Source organism: Pteropus alecto, unplaced genomic scaffold (genome assembly GCF_000325575.1).
Source record: "Pteropus alecto unplaced genomic scaffold, ASM32557v1 scaffold66, whole genome shotgun sequence".
NCBI lineage: Eukaryota > Metazoa > Chordata > Mammalia > Chiroptera > Pteropodidae > Pteropus > Pteropus alecto.
This window is the reverse complement of record NW_006438869.1, coordinates 1,552,963-1,566,761: the sequence shown is the minus strand read 5'-3', so window position 1 is coordinate 1,566,761 and position 13,799 is coordinate 1,552,963. Positions and strand designations below refer to the sequence as shown.

Sequence of the window (13,799 nt, the reverse complement as noted above, 5' to 3'; positions counted from 1 at the left end):
CTTTTGAGCACCTCAGATTAAAAACTGCTTTGTTCTGAAGGTGTGAACACGAGACATCCCGAAAGGGATTTGATATCACGAAATCCCGTCCCCTGAAAGGTTCCCTTGGGTTTTCACGACTTCGTACTGGGTATCACCTCCTCTTCAAGAACCTCACACGTTGCCCACTGCTTCAGACCGATGGGATTGGCCTAGAAATGGGACTCCGCGACTAAGTAACAAATACGGTCCCAGAGCACAAAAATGAACTTTACTGCAAGTTGGAGATTAGAATTTCAAATTTAAATTTTAAGTGTTTCTCCTTATTTTAGACAAATTGATGTTAATTATAAGTATATATATATATGTATGTATATATCTATCTATCTAATCTATCTATCTATCTATCTATATATATATATATATATACATATGCACATAGCACATATAACTCATATATGAGTAAAATAGCAATAAGCTACAAGAAGAAAATAATACACCTCCAGCATCCCCCCTCCTGGGAAGAGCCACAGTTACAGTTTCTATCCGGACATATGTTCTTTCAGAACTTTTTCTCTCTCCGTATTGATGCACGGCTTCGTTTAATCCTTCCATGCACAGTTATCTCGCATTGGTGGAGTACGGGCAAGGAGCCAGGTCGGGCAGCCGGGTTCTTGAGGTCTTAGACGAGGTGTTTCCCAAGGAAGTGAGTATTAAGACTGCCCTCAGCCTTGCTCTGCAGCTTCAGGGACTCCTTAGGTTGATCCTGTCCTGCCTTTAAGGTGTCCCCTCCCCCTTGTGGCCCCCAAAGGCTCTTCTGTCCACAGTCTGAGAGCAGAGATGGACCACAAGAAACTGCAGGGGAGTGTCCTTCGGGGCCCAACCCAATGTCGCTCACGTCAGCATCACACACACCGTGTGTCTGTCAGTCACATCAGCTGCAAGGGAGGCTGGGAGGTGTAGTGTTTTTGTGGGGCAACCATGACCTCGGGGCAACCGTGACCTCGGGGCATTCTCTTAAGGATAAGGGGGTGCAGTGCAAACTAAGGGGGTACAGTGAGAGTTCTCCATCTCTGTGAGGAGGAATATTTTATGACTGAAATTGTTTAGAATCGTTCACACATAGTAATAATTTAAATAAAGGACCGACTTTCATTGATTTCACTGTAAATTCTCTGCAAATGCTGCTGCCCCTGACAACCTGCCCCCAGGTGACTGTCCACTGCCCACCCTGGCGTGGCACTGACAGCAGGAACAGGTATGGGCGTTGGCAACACTCCTCTGCCTCGCTGCACGCTGTCCTGACACAGTTTACCCCTTGACCCAGCATGACCTCTTTCCTTGGCAACAGTCATTCACACCAGAACGCGAAAGGCCACGCAGGATTCCACCACAGGGCTGTGCCACGGTGTGCAGACCAGCCCCGGATCGGCAGAAGGCTAGGTCGCTTCCACATTTCAGCTGACGTCAAACTGTGATAAACATCTGGCTCGTTAACTCTCACCTGCATCCTTAATCACGTCCCAGGGATGAATTCTTAAAAGTAAACTGTCTAGACTAAATGAACGTTTTGAAGGCTTTGGATACGTTGCTCTTAATCACTCTAGGTACCAGTGAGAGTTGAAGCACGTTCTGATTTGGTTTAGTATCACCTGATGGATCTGCCCTTCATCTTCTCGACACCTTTAAGGTCTCATTTCTTAATATCACGGGTTGTTTTGCTGTCTTCCAGACGGTTTCCATTTTCTCATAAGCAGCCATTCTTCCTCTTTTCCTGCTTAATGCCATTTGCTTTCCCACCAGCTGCTTATTTCAGCTGCCGCTCATTCCTCACGGCCAGTTCCAGCATGGGCTCACCTCGCCATATGCCAGGAGCTTGGTGACTCGAGGCGTAACATTTTGTGTCCTCAAAACAACAAATTGCACGGGGCTGCAAAGACCCGGCTGCACATTTTCCCGCAGCGACTCTCTCTTACCCATGAGTGAATGAGATTCTGCTTAATCCGCGCCTCTCCTGTAGAATATCCCCCCTCACCTGAAATAGCTGCTCTTCGCCTTTCAGGGAGTTGCAGACTTAAAACTCCATTTCCGGCGTCACGTTCAGTTTCCTCGTCTACGTTTACGTCTTACTGCACGGTGCTCCACGCCATTGATAAATACCCATGTCTGGTTCTGCTAGAGCAGGGTTCTCGCTGTTGATGTTTTGACCCCAGTCATTCTCTGTCGTGGGGCCTGTGCTGGACATCGTAGTATATCAGCATCCCCGGCCGTTACCTAGTAGTTGCCAGTAGCAGCCCCTCCTCCTGCTGTGACAACTAAAATTATCCCTTCGAGTGGTAAAATCGCTTATACTAAACTTTGAGGGACATAGCACCAAAGATATAAATAAACTAGGCCACAGGATTCTCTGAAGGAAGTTGGCATGTCGGAGCCCCCTTTGCAAGGCAGGCAACAGGGAGTATCATGGCCCAGGGGAATAGGAAGTGAGGAGCAGACAATTCCAGAGGAGCGTTAGTGGCATTGCAGTTGGTTCCATCACGAAGACTTGGGGAACAGGCACGTGAGTGTGGTGACATGGACCAGCCTGGATAACACTCCTCCGTGGTGCACAGCATAGTAGCTTCACCATCACAGCATCTCTCTTCTCCTGAAGCTTCACTCAGAAAACATCACGCCCTGCTTCTGTTCTTACACGGGTTTCTGACCTTGCAAATGCAAATCCCTTCTCCTTTCTGCAGGAGACAGTGTGTGCCACACAAATAGAGCTCACTGGCCTTCACCTCTGACTTGAATTCTTCCATACCCTTTGGACAGCTCAGTCCCCTGGAGCCAACATCTTCTAAACAGCTCCCTGGGGGAATTCAGACACCTGAGCTACCACTCCCTTCTTTGAAATCCCCAGGAGTCAACACAAGAGTCATTTTTATTTTCTGGGTTTTCACAGTTGCTTGGAGTTTTTAAAATAACCACTTCTATTCCCCCATCTCCCTCCCTTCCATCCCTGCCCCCCCACCAAAAAAATTCTGGAAGTGATAATGAAACACTGTAAAGACAAAATCAATTAGTAACTGCTGCTCAAACCACGTCAAGTAAAAATGGCAGACTTATATTTAGGTCCTTGCTTCTTAAAGTATTTAGTACTGGCTCCAGCTGCGTTAATCCAAACTCTGCATGAAGGAAAATTTCCCTTCTCTTCCTACATTCTGCAATGTGAGACTTCACCTGGGCGGGAAGATTTAAAAATCAGAATATTTCCTATCACTGCAGATTGACTCTCCTTATCTTGCAATATCACGGGACTTGTTTATTTCACTGAAATCCCTTAAAAACAAAAACCTGCAAGTGTGTGGTGGCTGTGATGTCCCCCCATTGGTGGAGAAATCTAGGCAGTAGAGATGCGTTCCACCGGAGAAGAGGCCTTTTCTGTTTGTGTTTCAAGGAGACAGCTCAGCAGTAATAGCTCTTTTCTTTGAATGGCTCTGACATCTGTGAGAGGAGGTGCTATGTGTTTTAGCGTTTCTCCTGAAATGTAAATCTCTCTGTTTGCATCTCCTGGCGCCAGCCAGCCCAGTGTGCTGGAGACGGAGCTGGGGCAGGTGAGGTGTAGGCTTCCGTGGAGGGAGGAGCTGAAGACCTCTTGTTAATTCTTCTCACCCAGTAAGGGCTTTGAGGAATGTGGTAATTCCGGTTGTCTCTTGAGCTGCCACCCCTTAAAGAGCCCACGTCTACAAAGTCTCATTGTGAAGTGGATGGACATCTTTACTTCCTGGTTTTTGAACTTTTGGATTTTTATCCCCAAATCACATCTTTCATATAAGGAGCAAATGGCTTCCACTGTTCCATCCTCAAGCCAGCTAAGATAGGTAGCTTTTAAATAGAATTTTAAGCCCTACTGAGCAGCAAAGGTACTAAAGGCAAGTCCGAAGAAAGGCTTTTCCCTCCTATTATTTTTTTTAACCCAAACTGTGAACACACCTTCACCCCTACGTGACTTTCTTCCTAAGCAGGCATTTCTTACAGTGGCCAGCGCGGGCCTCCTTGCCTGCCTGGGACAGAAGGCATTGTGTCTAAATTGTGGCAGCCACTTGGCTTCTAAATTGGGACTGTGTTATTCTCTTCTTTTCCAAAAAGGTTTCAACGTTACTTTCTTGTAGAGATAATATATATATTCCATTTTATTCGAGCTTAGAAAGCAAGCGGTATAAACTGTTCACTGGTTTGGTTTATCGATACCAGCCGTACAGTCATACATTTAAAGCCAGTAAAAAAAAGTACTGATAATATGTTCTTGACTGTGGCACTATTTGGGATGACAAATCAGTCTGCTCATCTGCTCTGTGATCTACTGAAACATAATTCAGTGCCACACACTCTCCTGGCTTTGCTGCCAGCCTGTTCCCAAGAGTGCTCCAGGCAGAAAAGTCACAATGTAGCCAGAGGGCCACCCTAGTACCAAGTATTCTTGCTCCTGTTTATGATTACTGTCTTAATCTGCTTAAGCACCTATAACAAAATCCCATAGACTGGGTGGCTTAAACAATAGACGTTTATCTATCACAGTTTGGTAGCCTGCAAGTCCAAGATCAAGGGACCAGCAGATTCGGTCCCTGTGGAGGGCCTCTACCTGCTTTACAGATGGCCGTCTCCTTGCTGTGTCCTTACAGCTGGAAAGAGAACGCTCTGGTCCCTTCATGTCCTTATAACACTGATCCCATCATGGCGGCTCCACCCTCATGATCTCCACCAAACCTAATCACCTCCCAAAAGGCCCACCTCCCAACACTGGGGATTGAGGCTTTCACATAGGAATGCTGGGAAGACATAAACATTCAAACCATAGGATTATCCATAAAGAATCTCAAAACCACTGGTATAACTCACTTAATTCTTAGCTTCACCAACTCTAAATGCATGTGTAAAATTCTGAATTCCTATAAACAAGACAATGAATAAGAGGAACTTCAAAACTAAAAATATGTTCTCTGGTATTTTTTTTTCTCTATTTGACAACATGAGAACGATTTGCACAAAATATAATTTAAACATTTAAGTAATAACTTTAAAAATCAAGAGCTGCTAGAACTTTTGCAAGTTTCGTTAAAATACACCAGATGGAATAAAAATGTGCGCGAAACTAAGGAACATTTATTTAACTATCAAGTGTGAGGAGTCAAAAAAAAAAGAGAGAAGAAACGAATACTTTCACAGCAAATTTCCCCCAAGCTGGAATGAAAACTTTTTAAATCACAAATGTTTTTCTGCTTTTTCTTCTTTGTCTTTTGCTTCTCTTTATCTGATCTCTGCTTGTTTTTCAAACATAAACCTGATCAATGAACATGGATAAACACATACACTGTGATGAGGTGTGTGTATTTGTGACACGACGAGGCAATACTGTAGATAATATAATTACGAATTCTCTGCTAGCTTTGCCGCTGTTATTTTCCTACAAATACTTTGTCTCCTTGGTTGAGCCCTGTCTCTAGGACATAGAAAGTACTCTCTCCTAACTTGTTGCTTCTTTCTATATTATTTTCATATTTCAAGCTTTTAAAGAATTTTGATGATACACCCTCCAGATAGAGTCCAAAAGAAGCACCATTTGCATAAGGCTCATGAATTTATTTAGTCCTGTATTATCAGGACTAAATAGCTGGACGACCGGTGTTTTGATCGTGTTAAAGGCGCAGCCAGTGCATGCCTTCAGTTGGTGTGACAGTTTTGTAGAAATTTTAGGATCGATGCGTCTCGGGTTTAAATTTATAAATGACGTTATTTCCACTTTGGTCGGAGTTCGTAGCCCATGGTTTCTCAGTGTAGAAAGTGAGCAGTAAAAGTTTGCACGCGCAGAACTGTTTCTCAGCTTTCGCGTGATCCTGTGTCACCCCTGCCCTAACGTGTCGCCGATGTTTATTGTCTAGCAACATAAAGCCAAATATGGGAGCACAGCTCTTAAGACTTTCATTCTTTTTATGGGTGATCAAAATCTATTTTTTAAAGGACAACCGACACCTCTCTCCCTATTAATCCAAGAGAATTTTGAATAAAGTACCGAGATAAAGGCCAAGTACATTGACTAATTCGAAACAGTTCTTTTTCTGCAGTATGGACATGCTAGGGTGCCATCGGTGTTTAGAAATAGCAGAGAATCCCCTTGAACTCCATCTCTCGCTGCCATCAAAGATTATCCACATCACATCGGTTTTTCCTTTTATTTCCTTCAGATTCTCTATGTAACCATTAAGAAAGGATTGTAATAAAAGGTCTTTGAGAGCTACATAGATCCATGTCAGAGCAGAAGAAAATCGTCTACTGACTTAGCCATTTATCGTGTTCTATTGCACAGAAGTTAGAAAAAGAGAACAAGATGAAACCCAGCAAATGACAACACAGCTGCCTTCGCTCTTTGTGGAGTTTGTCACATCTCGAAACAAACATGCAAATACTACTGCATACCTCCTGCCGCCCTGTCAGCTCTCACACGAGAGGGGAATTTCATCCGTCTCGAGTTCTAAATTTCATAGTCTGATTTTCCTGAGTAGTATTAAGTCTTCATATGAAAATGATAGTTTTAAAAGTTTTAAAGAGATGACAAAATAAAAAATGGAAAAAAATAAACCGTAATAATTTTCCATTTCCCATTGCACCAGCAAAGAAATCCAGCACCCCAAGTCGGTTTCCTTTGAGAAGCCAGTATTACCCCTGCTTCATCGTCGATGTCAACCTACAGAGTAACAGTGCCTTTTCCCTCATACCGTCTTCCAGTACAGTGAGCCAGTCTCCAATAATGAACCGGGTGCAATGTGACAAGCCTGGTTCACTTTCGGCTTTCTTTATACGTTTAAAAGAAATGCACTTGTTTCATCGATAGGCTGTGCGCAGGTGCAGAGTGATCCTTGAAGGGTTTAGAGGCGGCTTTGGTTCAAAAAAACAAGAAGATTCCCACATCGAGTGTTCTTGTTAAAAAGTTGAAATCGGAAAAATAAAAGTTGAAATTGAGTGACACGCGCATTGAAAATGACCTTTAGTGGGACGTTCATTTTAATGGGATGTCATTCATCTCGGAGCTTTAGCCTCGACTTACACTAAGCTGTATCATAACTGAGAAAAAGAAGGCAGGAGTTTTCTTATTTTTTTCTTGGAAAATAATGATCTTCTTGAAGTTATTTGTAGCCGTTAAATTTACATTTCACTATCAATACATCTATTTTTATGCTACAAAGATACAAAGTAAGCCTGTATTTTCTTCTAGTAAAATTTTCACAACTAAGGGATTTACACAGATTCTGAAATATAGTTGTGTCTTTGTATTTATACATACATACACACATATACAGACATGCACATATATACGTACATGAAATATTTGTGAGAAAGCTTAGCATATGACATTTAGCCTATTTATTTAAGCAATCATTAATAAATGCAGATAAAGCAGTTAAATAACAGTACTCCCACTCTAAAATTAAAGATTATTTTGCTGTGCTTTTTCTCAAGTGAATGAGAATATTTTTCTATACATATAGTTTACTTCATTTCTACCCTCATTATACTTATTGACTTTATTTTTCACAAAAGACAAAAGCTGTGTGTGATCAAAGATCAGAATCGTTGTTACAACTTTTAATATTTTTTAAATTATAAGAGTAATAGAACAGAAAATTTGAAATGTGGAAAAAATGAAAGACATAAATATTTTATTAGTAAGTTATTATTACATGGTTTTTACGATGCATTTCACATGGTATAAAACATAAACCCATACCACTTTGTGTCCTGATTTTTTCGCTTAACTTTTCTTGTAATCATTTGCTCAACTTGCTACACAGTCTTCACAACTATCATTTCTAATGGTCTATTGATATTCCTTCGTGCAATAAGCCATAATTTTAAAGTTATTTGTAATTAATTTTTAATTACACATGCTCCTTTAATTCATTAGATTCGATTAAAAGCAAACTTAACTATCAACATTGGTGTTAAGATCTAAATGTGCCTAAGGCTGTATCAATGCATCAAATAAACCATAGCAATTTTCTCTTTTGTCCATTCTGTCATTTGTTTGATGCCCATCGATGCAATGATAGTACTCAAAATCAAGCAAACATGTGTTTTACAAGTTATATAGGAATTTATTGCGGGGAACCCTTATGCCTAAGAAGTGTGGGCCTTTGACTGTTACAGCTACTGTGTAATTACTGTAGCCAATAATGTGCTAACTGTGAAATGCACTACCTTGATCTCGAGCCTTCTTTCACTCTGCCCAACCAAAATTAATCCATCTCTTCCCCTTCTTTCCTGAAGCGATGTGTTAGAATTGCTCTCAAAGAGCTAGCTCGTTCCACTGCCAGTTACGTTCACTCGCGTACATGCTTCAGCCCCTTCCACCCTCCATCACACGCTCTCAGAGGGCAGGAAAGGCTGTCCTGTTTTGGGGTGGCTGCTGCATTACCCCGCATGCAGTAGAAGCTCACCGAATGTGATGACCCCCTGCTTCTGTTTTCGTCTGTAATGTTTATAGAAGGCAGTATCGGGAAATGTAATGATGTTAAAGATGTTTGCTCTCTCATTTCTCTTCCACCAGTGGGATGGAGTAGGACCTCTTCCAGACTGTGCAGAACCACCAAAAGGGATCCAGATGCTGTGGCACCCATCAATAGTCAAACCCTACCTCACACTGCTCTCTGAGTGCTCAAATGCAGACACGCTGGAAGGGGCGGCAGGCGCCCTGCAGAACTTGGCTGCAGGGAGCTGGAAGGTATGACTAGTTTGTTACAATACAAAAGAAATCTGGAATTATGAGCACGACCTTAGACCGTAACAGAAGGCCAGTTTTGAGAAATGTAATTCTAATAAAGTTTCTGAGGACGTTAGAGAAAGACCAGTCACATTGAACTGTTGGACGTAGGGATTCCTTTTAAAAATTCTTCTTAAGGGCTTAGGGGTCCTCGAAGAGCACACAAAACACAGATGGATAGATGTAAGTATAGCCATTAAAAACGCTGTGATGTGTTTTCCATTCTGTTTGTGTACCTGAGCTACTTCGTTTTCAGGAGGGACCGCAATGTGTTGATGCTTTTCAAAGCACTATCGTTGGCTGTTAAGGGAGCTAATATTCACATATCTTGCATAAAATCCATGTGAACCCCTATCCTGTCCCCAAGAACTTCTCACATTTTTAAATTATGGGCTTACAGAGAAGAATAGCATTGCTAGTTATCTTTGACAAAACTGTTAAAGCAAATATATGTTTGGGAAGGAGATCAGAGGGCATTTTTGTTGTTCTTATAAACACTCACCATCTCTGATTGGTTTTCATGAAAATTTTCACGACCTTCATTTTGAGTAGAAGTGAATTCACCATAGCAAAGAATTCTTGAGTTTGGTCACTAATTGTTAACATAAGCTAATTTTCACTGTGGCATAAAAAAGTATAACTTCTTAGAAAAAAATGAGGGTGTATGGGGAAAATATCAAGAGAGGAAGTTTGGATCTCTGCCATTCATTTTCCATTCATGTAATATCAAAGCCTGTGTTTGGTGTATGCAGAAACACTCTTGAACATTCATTTTCTTTAAAACAATGTTGGTAGAGGCACACAGCGACAGATGAGTCTCAGAAGCTCCGTCCTGTAGGCACCACGCCCACTGACCTCAGCGTTGTCCTGCAGCTACACCCTCCCTTCTTGTTATACCTTCCAGGATCTGCCTTCTTGTCATGTGTGTGTGTGTGTGTGTGTGTGTGTGTGAGCGTCATCCTTTGTTTCCATTGCTACAGTCTCAGCTGCAGGTATGACATCCCAGCTCTTGGGATCCAGGCCCTGACAGCACTTCTCAGGAGCTGGCTGTTGATGCCTGGGCAGGCCCACCCTCCTTTTGAGAGTCTCAGGAATGGACATACTGTCCCTTTCCCCCACTGCCCATAGGCATCCCTAATGTTATGCTGGAAGAATTCAAGTTGGGCAAGGCTTGAAGTGCAGCTGTCACTCGCTTGCAACCAACGAAAAGCTTCAAAAGCAGAGTCGTGCCAGGCAGAATTCTAGAGTCGAGCCTTGCATGAGTAAGAAAGAGATAATTATGGAAATCACTTCCTTGAACTAACCCTAGGATCTTTTTCCCTTCTCCATTTAGGAGACTTTGATTCAAATCACAATTCAAACCTAGGCTCCACCTCTTCTGAGCTTTGTGACGCGGGGCAAGTTATAACACGTCATTATGTCTCAGAGGTGTCATCTTTAACAGAGGAGATTATGGCTGCTTCCCGGCACCTCATGCACATCAATCACAGCACTAGATACAAAGATGGGAGCAGGATGTCATTGGTCTTTATATACAGCCAAGAGCACTTAGTTGCTGCAAGTCACCATCTAGCCCCTCTGCCTTGGAGGACTAACTAAGTGAGCATGAGAAAGTAGGCTCTGACCGGCAGGCATGAGTCTGATCAGAGGCACAAAGCCATCAAGATGGTAGCAAATCAAGTGTGCCATCTTAAAGTATGATTTTTTAGTGAATTATTATTTTCTTTGAGAAATATTTAGGTTCTTACAACAATTTAAAGATGGAGACATATCTCTGAGCTCTGTAGGATTTTAAATGTAAGACGATAACCTTTGCTTTAAATGTTAAATGCTATATTCCACATATTCAAAAAAATTAAAACCATGGAAAACATATTAATAAGACCCCCAGAAAATCTTCTTGAGTTAACGTACAGCATTTGAAACAACAGCAACAACAACAACAAAAAAACATAGAAATGGGAATAATTGCATATTAGACATTGCAGAAGAAAAGATTAGTGAACTGGAAGACAGCAGTGGAAATTATACAAAATTAAACAAAAGAGAAAAAAAAAGTACAGTAGCCTGATACATGTGTAATTGCTATTCCCAAATGAAAGAAAAGAGAGAACAAGAAAAACTATTTGAAAAAACAATGGTTAAAAGTGTTTCACATTTCATGAAAACCATAAACACAGATCAAAGCAGCTCAAGGAACCTCAGGCACAAGAAACATGAAGAAACTATAGCAAGGTGCATCATAATCCAATTGCCCAAAATCAGTAGTAAAGAAAAAATCTTAAAAGCAGCCAGAAAAAAAAAAAAAAAAAAGACATGTTCTAAAAACTGTACCACATCTAAACACCAAAATTATTCATTTATTTACACAGGCCCTTACCGAGCTGCTAAGAATGTCCTCCAGAAAGGAATGTGGTCTGTAAACCCTTTAAGGGTAGACGCCAAGCCCCATTTATTTATTTATACCCTGTGTCTAGCTGAGCAAAAGTGCTCAAACACAAGGGTTTATGACAGAGCATCTATCTCCACATGTCTTTCTTGTGGATGGCATTCGTTCACATTTGCAAATATTTGTCAGTCACTAAGCAGTTAACACCACATATTATGAGCAGGCCATCTTCACACGATCACAGTCCATGATGGGAACATGAAGTCAGTACCATATAAAGTTGACAGAAAGGAGTTGTTGGTGAACTATTGTCTTTTCCATGTCCAGACTCATCTTGCAGACTACAGATTTCGATAGCATTGTCCGTTTCCACAGCTCCTGTCATGTTGACCTTCTTGTTTAAATTATCAGGCTCTGTGTCCCAGAGGTAACCAGGTCAGCTGGAATTGCTGCTGAGATATGTCCAGGAATTGGTGTATGGAGTATGAAAATGATAAGATTAATTTTTTTTACTATTTTGATATTTAAAAATTCTCTCCTACCTTGGATTATAAAAAAGGAAATATGGAAGAAGCATAATAAAAATTCTCAATATTTGCCGGCAGTAACATCTTGCTGACTGTTTTCAGTGCACAAACCTGCCCATTAGTTCAGCATCGTTATCCCCAGTGTGAGATTTATCCCCACATATTCAGAAGACACTTATTTGGTTATTTTTTGTTTCTATTGCTAATAGACTAGAGACTACTAAGAAGGAGGCAGAAGGGTCTGGAGCAGATGTAGTCAATGTCACAAAAATCTTTCTCAGTTTTAGACCAAGTTTAACAGCTGCGACCATCGGATTTCTCAGTCCACATCGGATCTCAAAGAACATATTAAACAATGCAAGGAGTGCCTCTCATAAGCGGGTATACAGATCTGCCATAAGAAGGGAGAGTAAATACTCTGATGGCAAAGAGAAAAGACAGAAGAATTAGAAAAAGTCAACAAGGATATAAGAGAGAAAAACTGTCAGAGGTCATTCAATGTCTGGGCTGTTGCATATAGTCTAATAACTGATAATCATAATGCCGACTCTCTGTCATCGAGAAAGTGTTAAATCATTACTAGTCATCTTAAAAGACAGAAAGCATTTTAGAGAGATTTCTATCCCAATGGTTAGAGTAGAATTTTACTCTCAGGATGTCAACCTTATTTATAAGAAGAGCTTGTCTTCCTAACGATTCTGGACAAATGGGATTGTCCTCAGGCAGAGTGAGGGACTGCCAAGATATAATATTTGTGTGTAGCTATAAATATATATACTTATATAAGAATTTTCTCATTAAAATACAAATACACAATCATGCATAAAAGTCAATGACATCATTGTCATCTCATATAATTTATTAATTTACTATATTAAATGGTAAGGGAATGTGTGGGAAGTAAATGTGGACAATCTATAGGGGTGATTTTAGAAGATCGTCATTAAGCCAAACACTGCTAAATTTTTAAAATTTTTAAAGGGTTAATAATAACTCCTGTAAAAACTGAACAGAGAAATCCTTACTTTAAAAAGACCTTAAAAATCTTAAATAATTAAAAGACTAATTCAGGATACACAGCAGCATCAAGTTTCATGAGCATATTGTTGCCATCTGAAATCTAGAGTTCAAAGAATGTGTTTTTATAGCAACTATTGAAATTTAGTGGCATTTTTTTTAGTAGCCTTAAGTTTTTATGACCCAAACAAAGCAAAAACGTGAAGGTAAAACACCAGAATTTTCCATAGAGACAGGTTTTTTATAGACCTTGTCATCTGAAATAGTAACTTTTCTTTATGGGGAGGTCATGCACGCTCTTTTACTGTGACAAATTGACTAGCAGACTAGATCTTCATAATGGCCCTAAATACTTTTTAAACTTTAAAACACTCATTACTTGGTTTATGAGTGTCAAACATATAGCGTTATGGCAGAAGCAAAGTGATAAATGTTTTTCATAGATAGCATAGACTTTGGTTACCTTTTTCTCATTTACAGGACAATGATTTTTTTTTTGTCACACAATATTAAAACAATGGGATTTAGTAGATTGAAGATCTTCAAAATGTGAATGAATGCTCTTTGAACTCTCATTTATGGGTATTTCCACTGTAATTGAACTTTGTGAAAACCCAGGGTTTGAACTATAGAATTGTATGTATCTGCCCTTGCTATCAGGCCAAACAGGTTAGATATTTTTGTTTAGTCTGTTTTCCCCTGAAAATGTGACTATTCTCAAAGACTCTATTCTTTCACTATTTATTTTTAAAATAAAATAGACTAAAGAGATAGTTGGATATTCATCTGTTAATATTTAATGAGCTAGCATGGTAGCAACATAGATGTGAAGAGGAAACAGAATCTTCTGCCATGTGGCCCAAATGAGTTAAAAATAAGAGAACTAGCAAGACTTGTCCCTAGAGACAGGGTCAGTAGCCTTGAGAAGGACACTGAATTTGTTCTCTGACCGGACAAACTTGGTAAATCATAAGAATCCACACTAGAGAGAATAACGAGAGGCATGGTGTGAAAACCACACAGTTTCTGGATATTTCTAACATTTTTTATAGTAAACCTCCAGTTAAAATAAGACTGAATAAACTTTTTT

General features: G+C 40.4%; 1 protein-coding gene across 2 annotated transcripts in view; it reads left to right on the top strand.

The window, feature by feature from the left end:
- Positions 1–13,799, top strand: part of CTNND2 (catenin delta 2) — a 651,480-nt gene that overhangs the window by 535,536 nt on the left and 102,145 nt on the right. For both annotated transcript variants that reach the window (XM_006915865.1, XM_006915864.1), the window contains one exon: positions 8,564–8,737. In XM_006915865.1, coding sequence (XP_006915927.1) covers positions 8,564–8,737 — 174 coding nt within the window. The remainder of the gene's footprint in view (positions 1–8,563; positions 8,738–13,799) is intronic.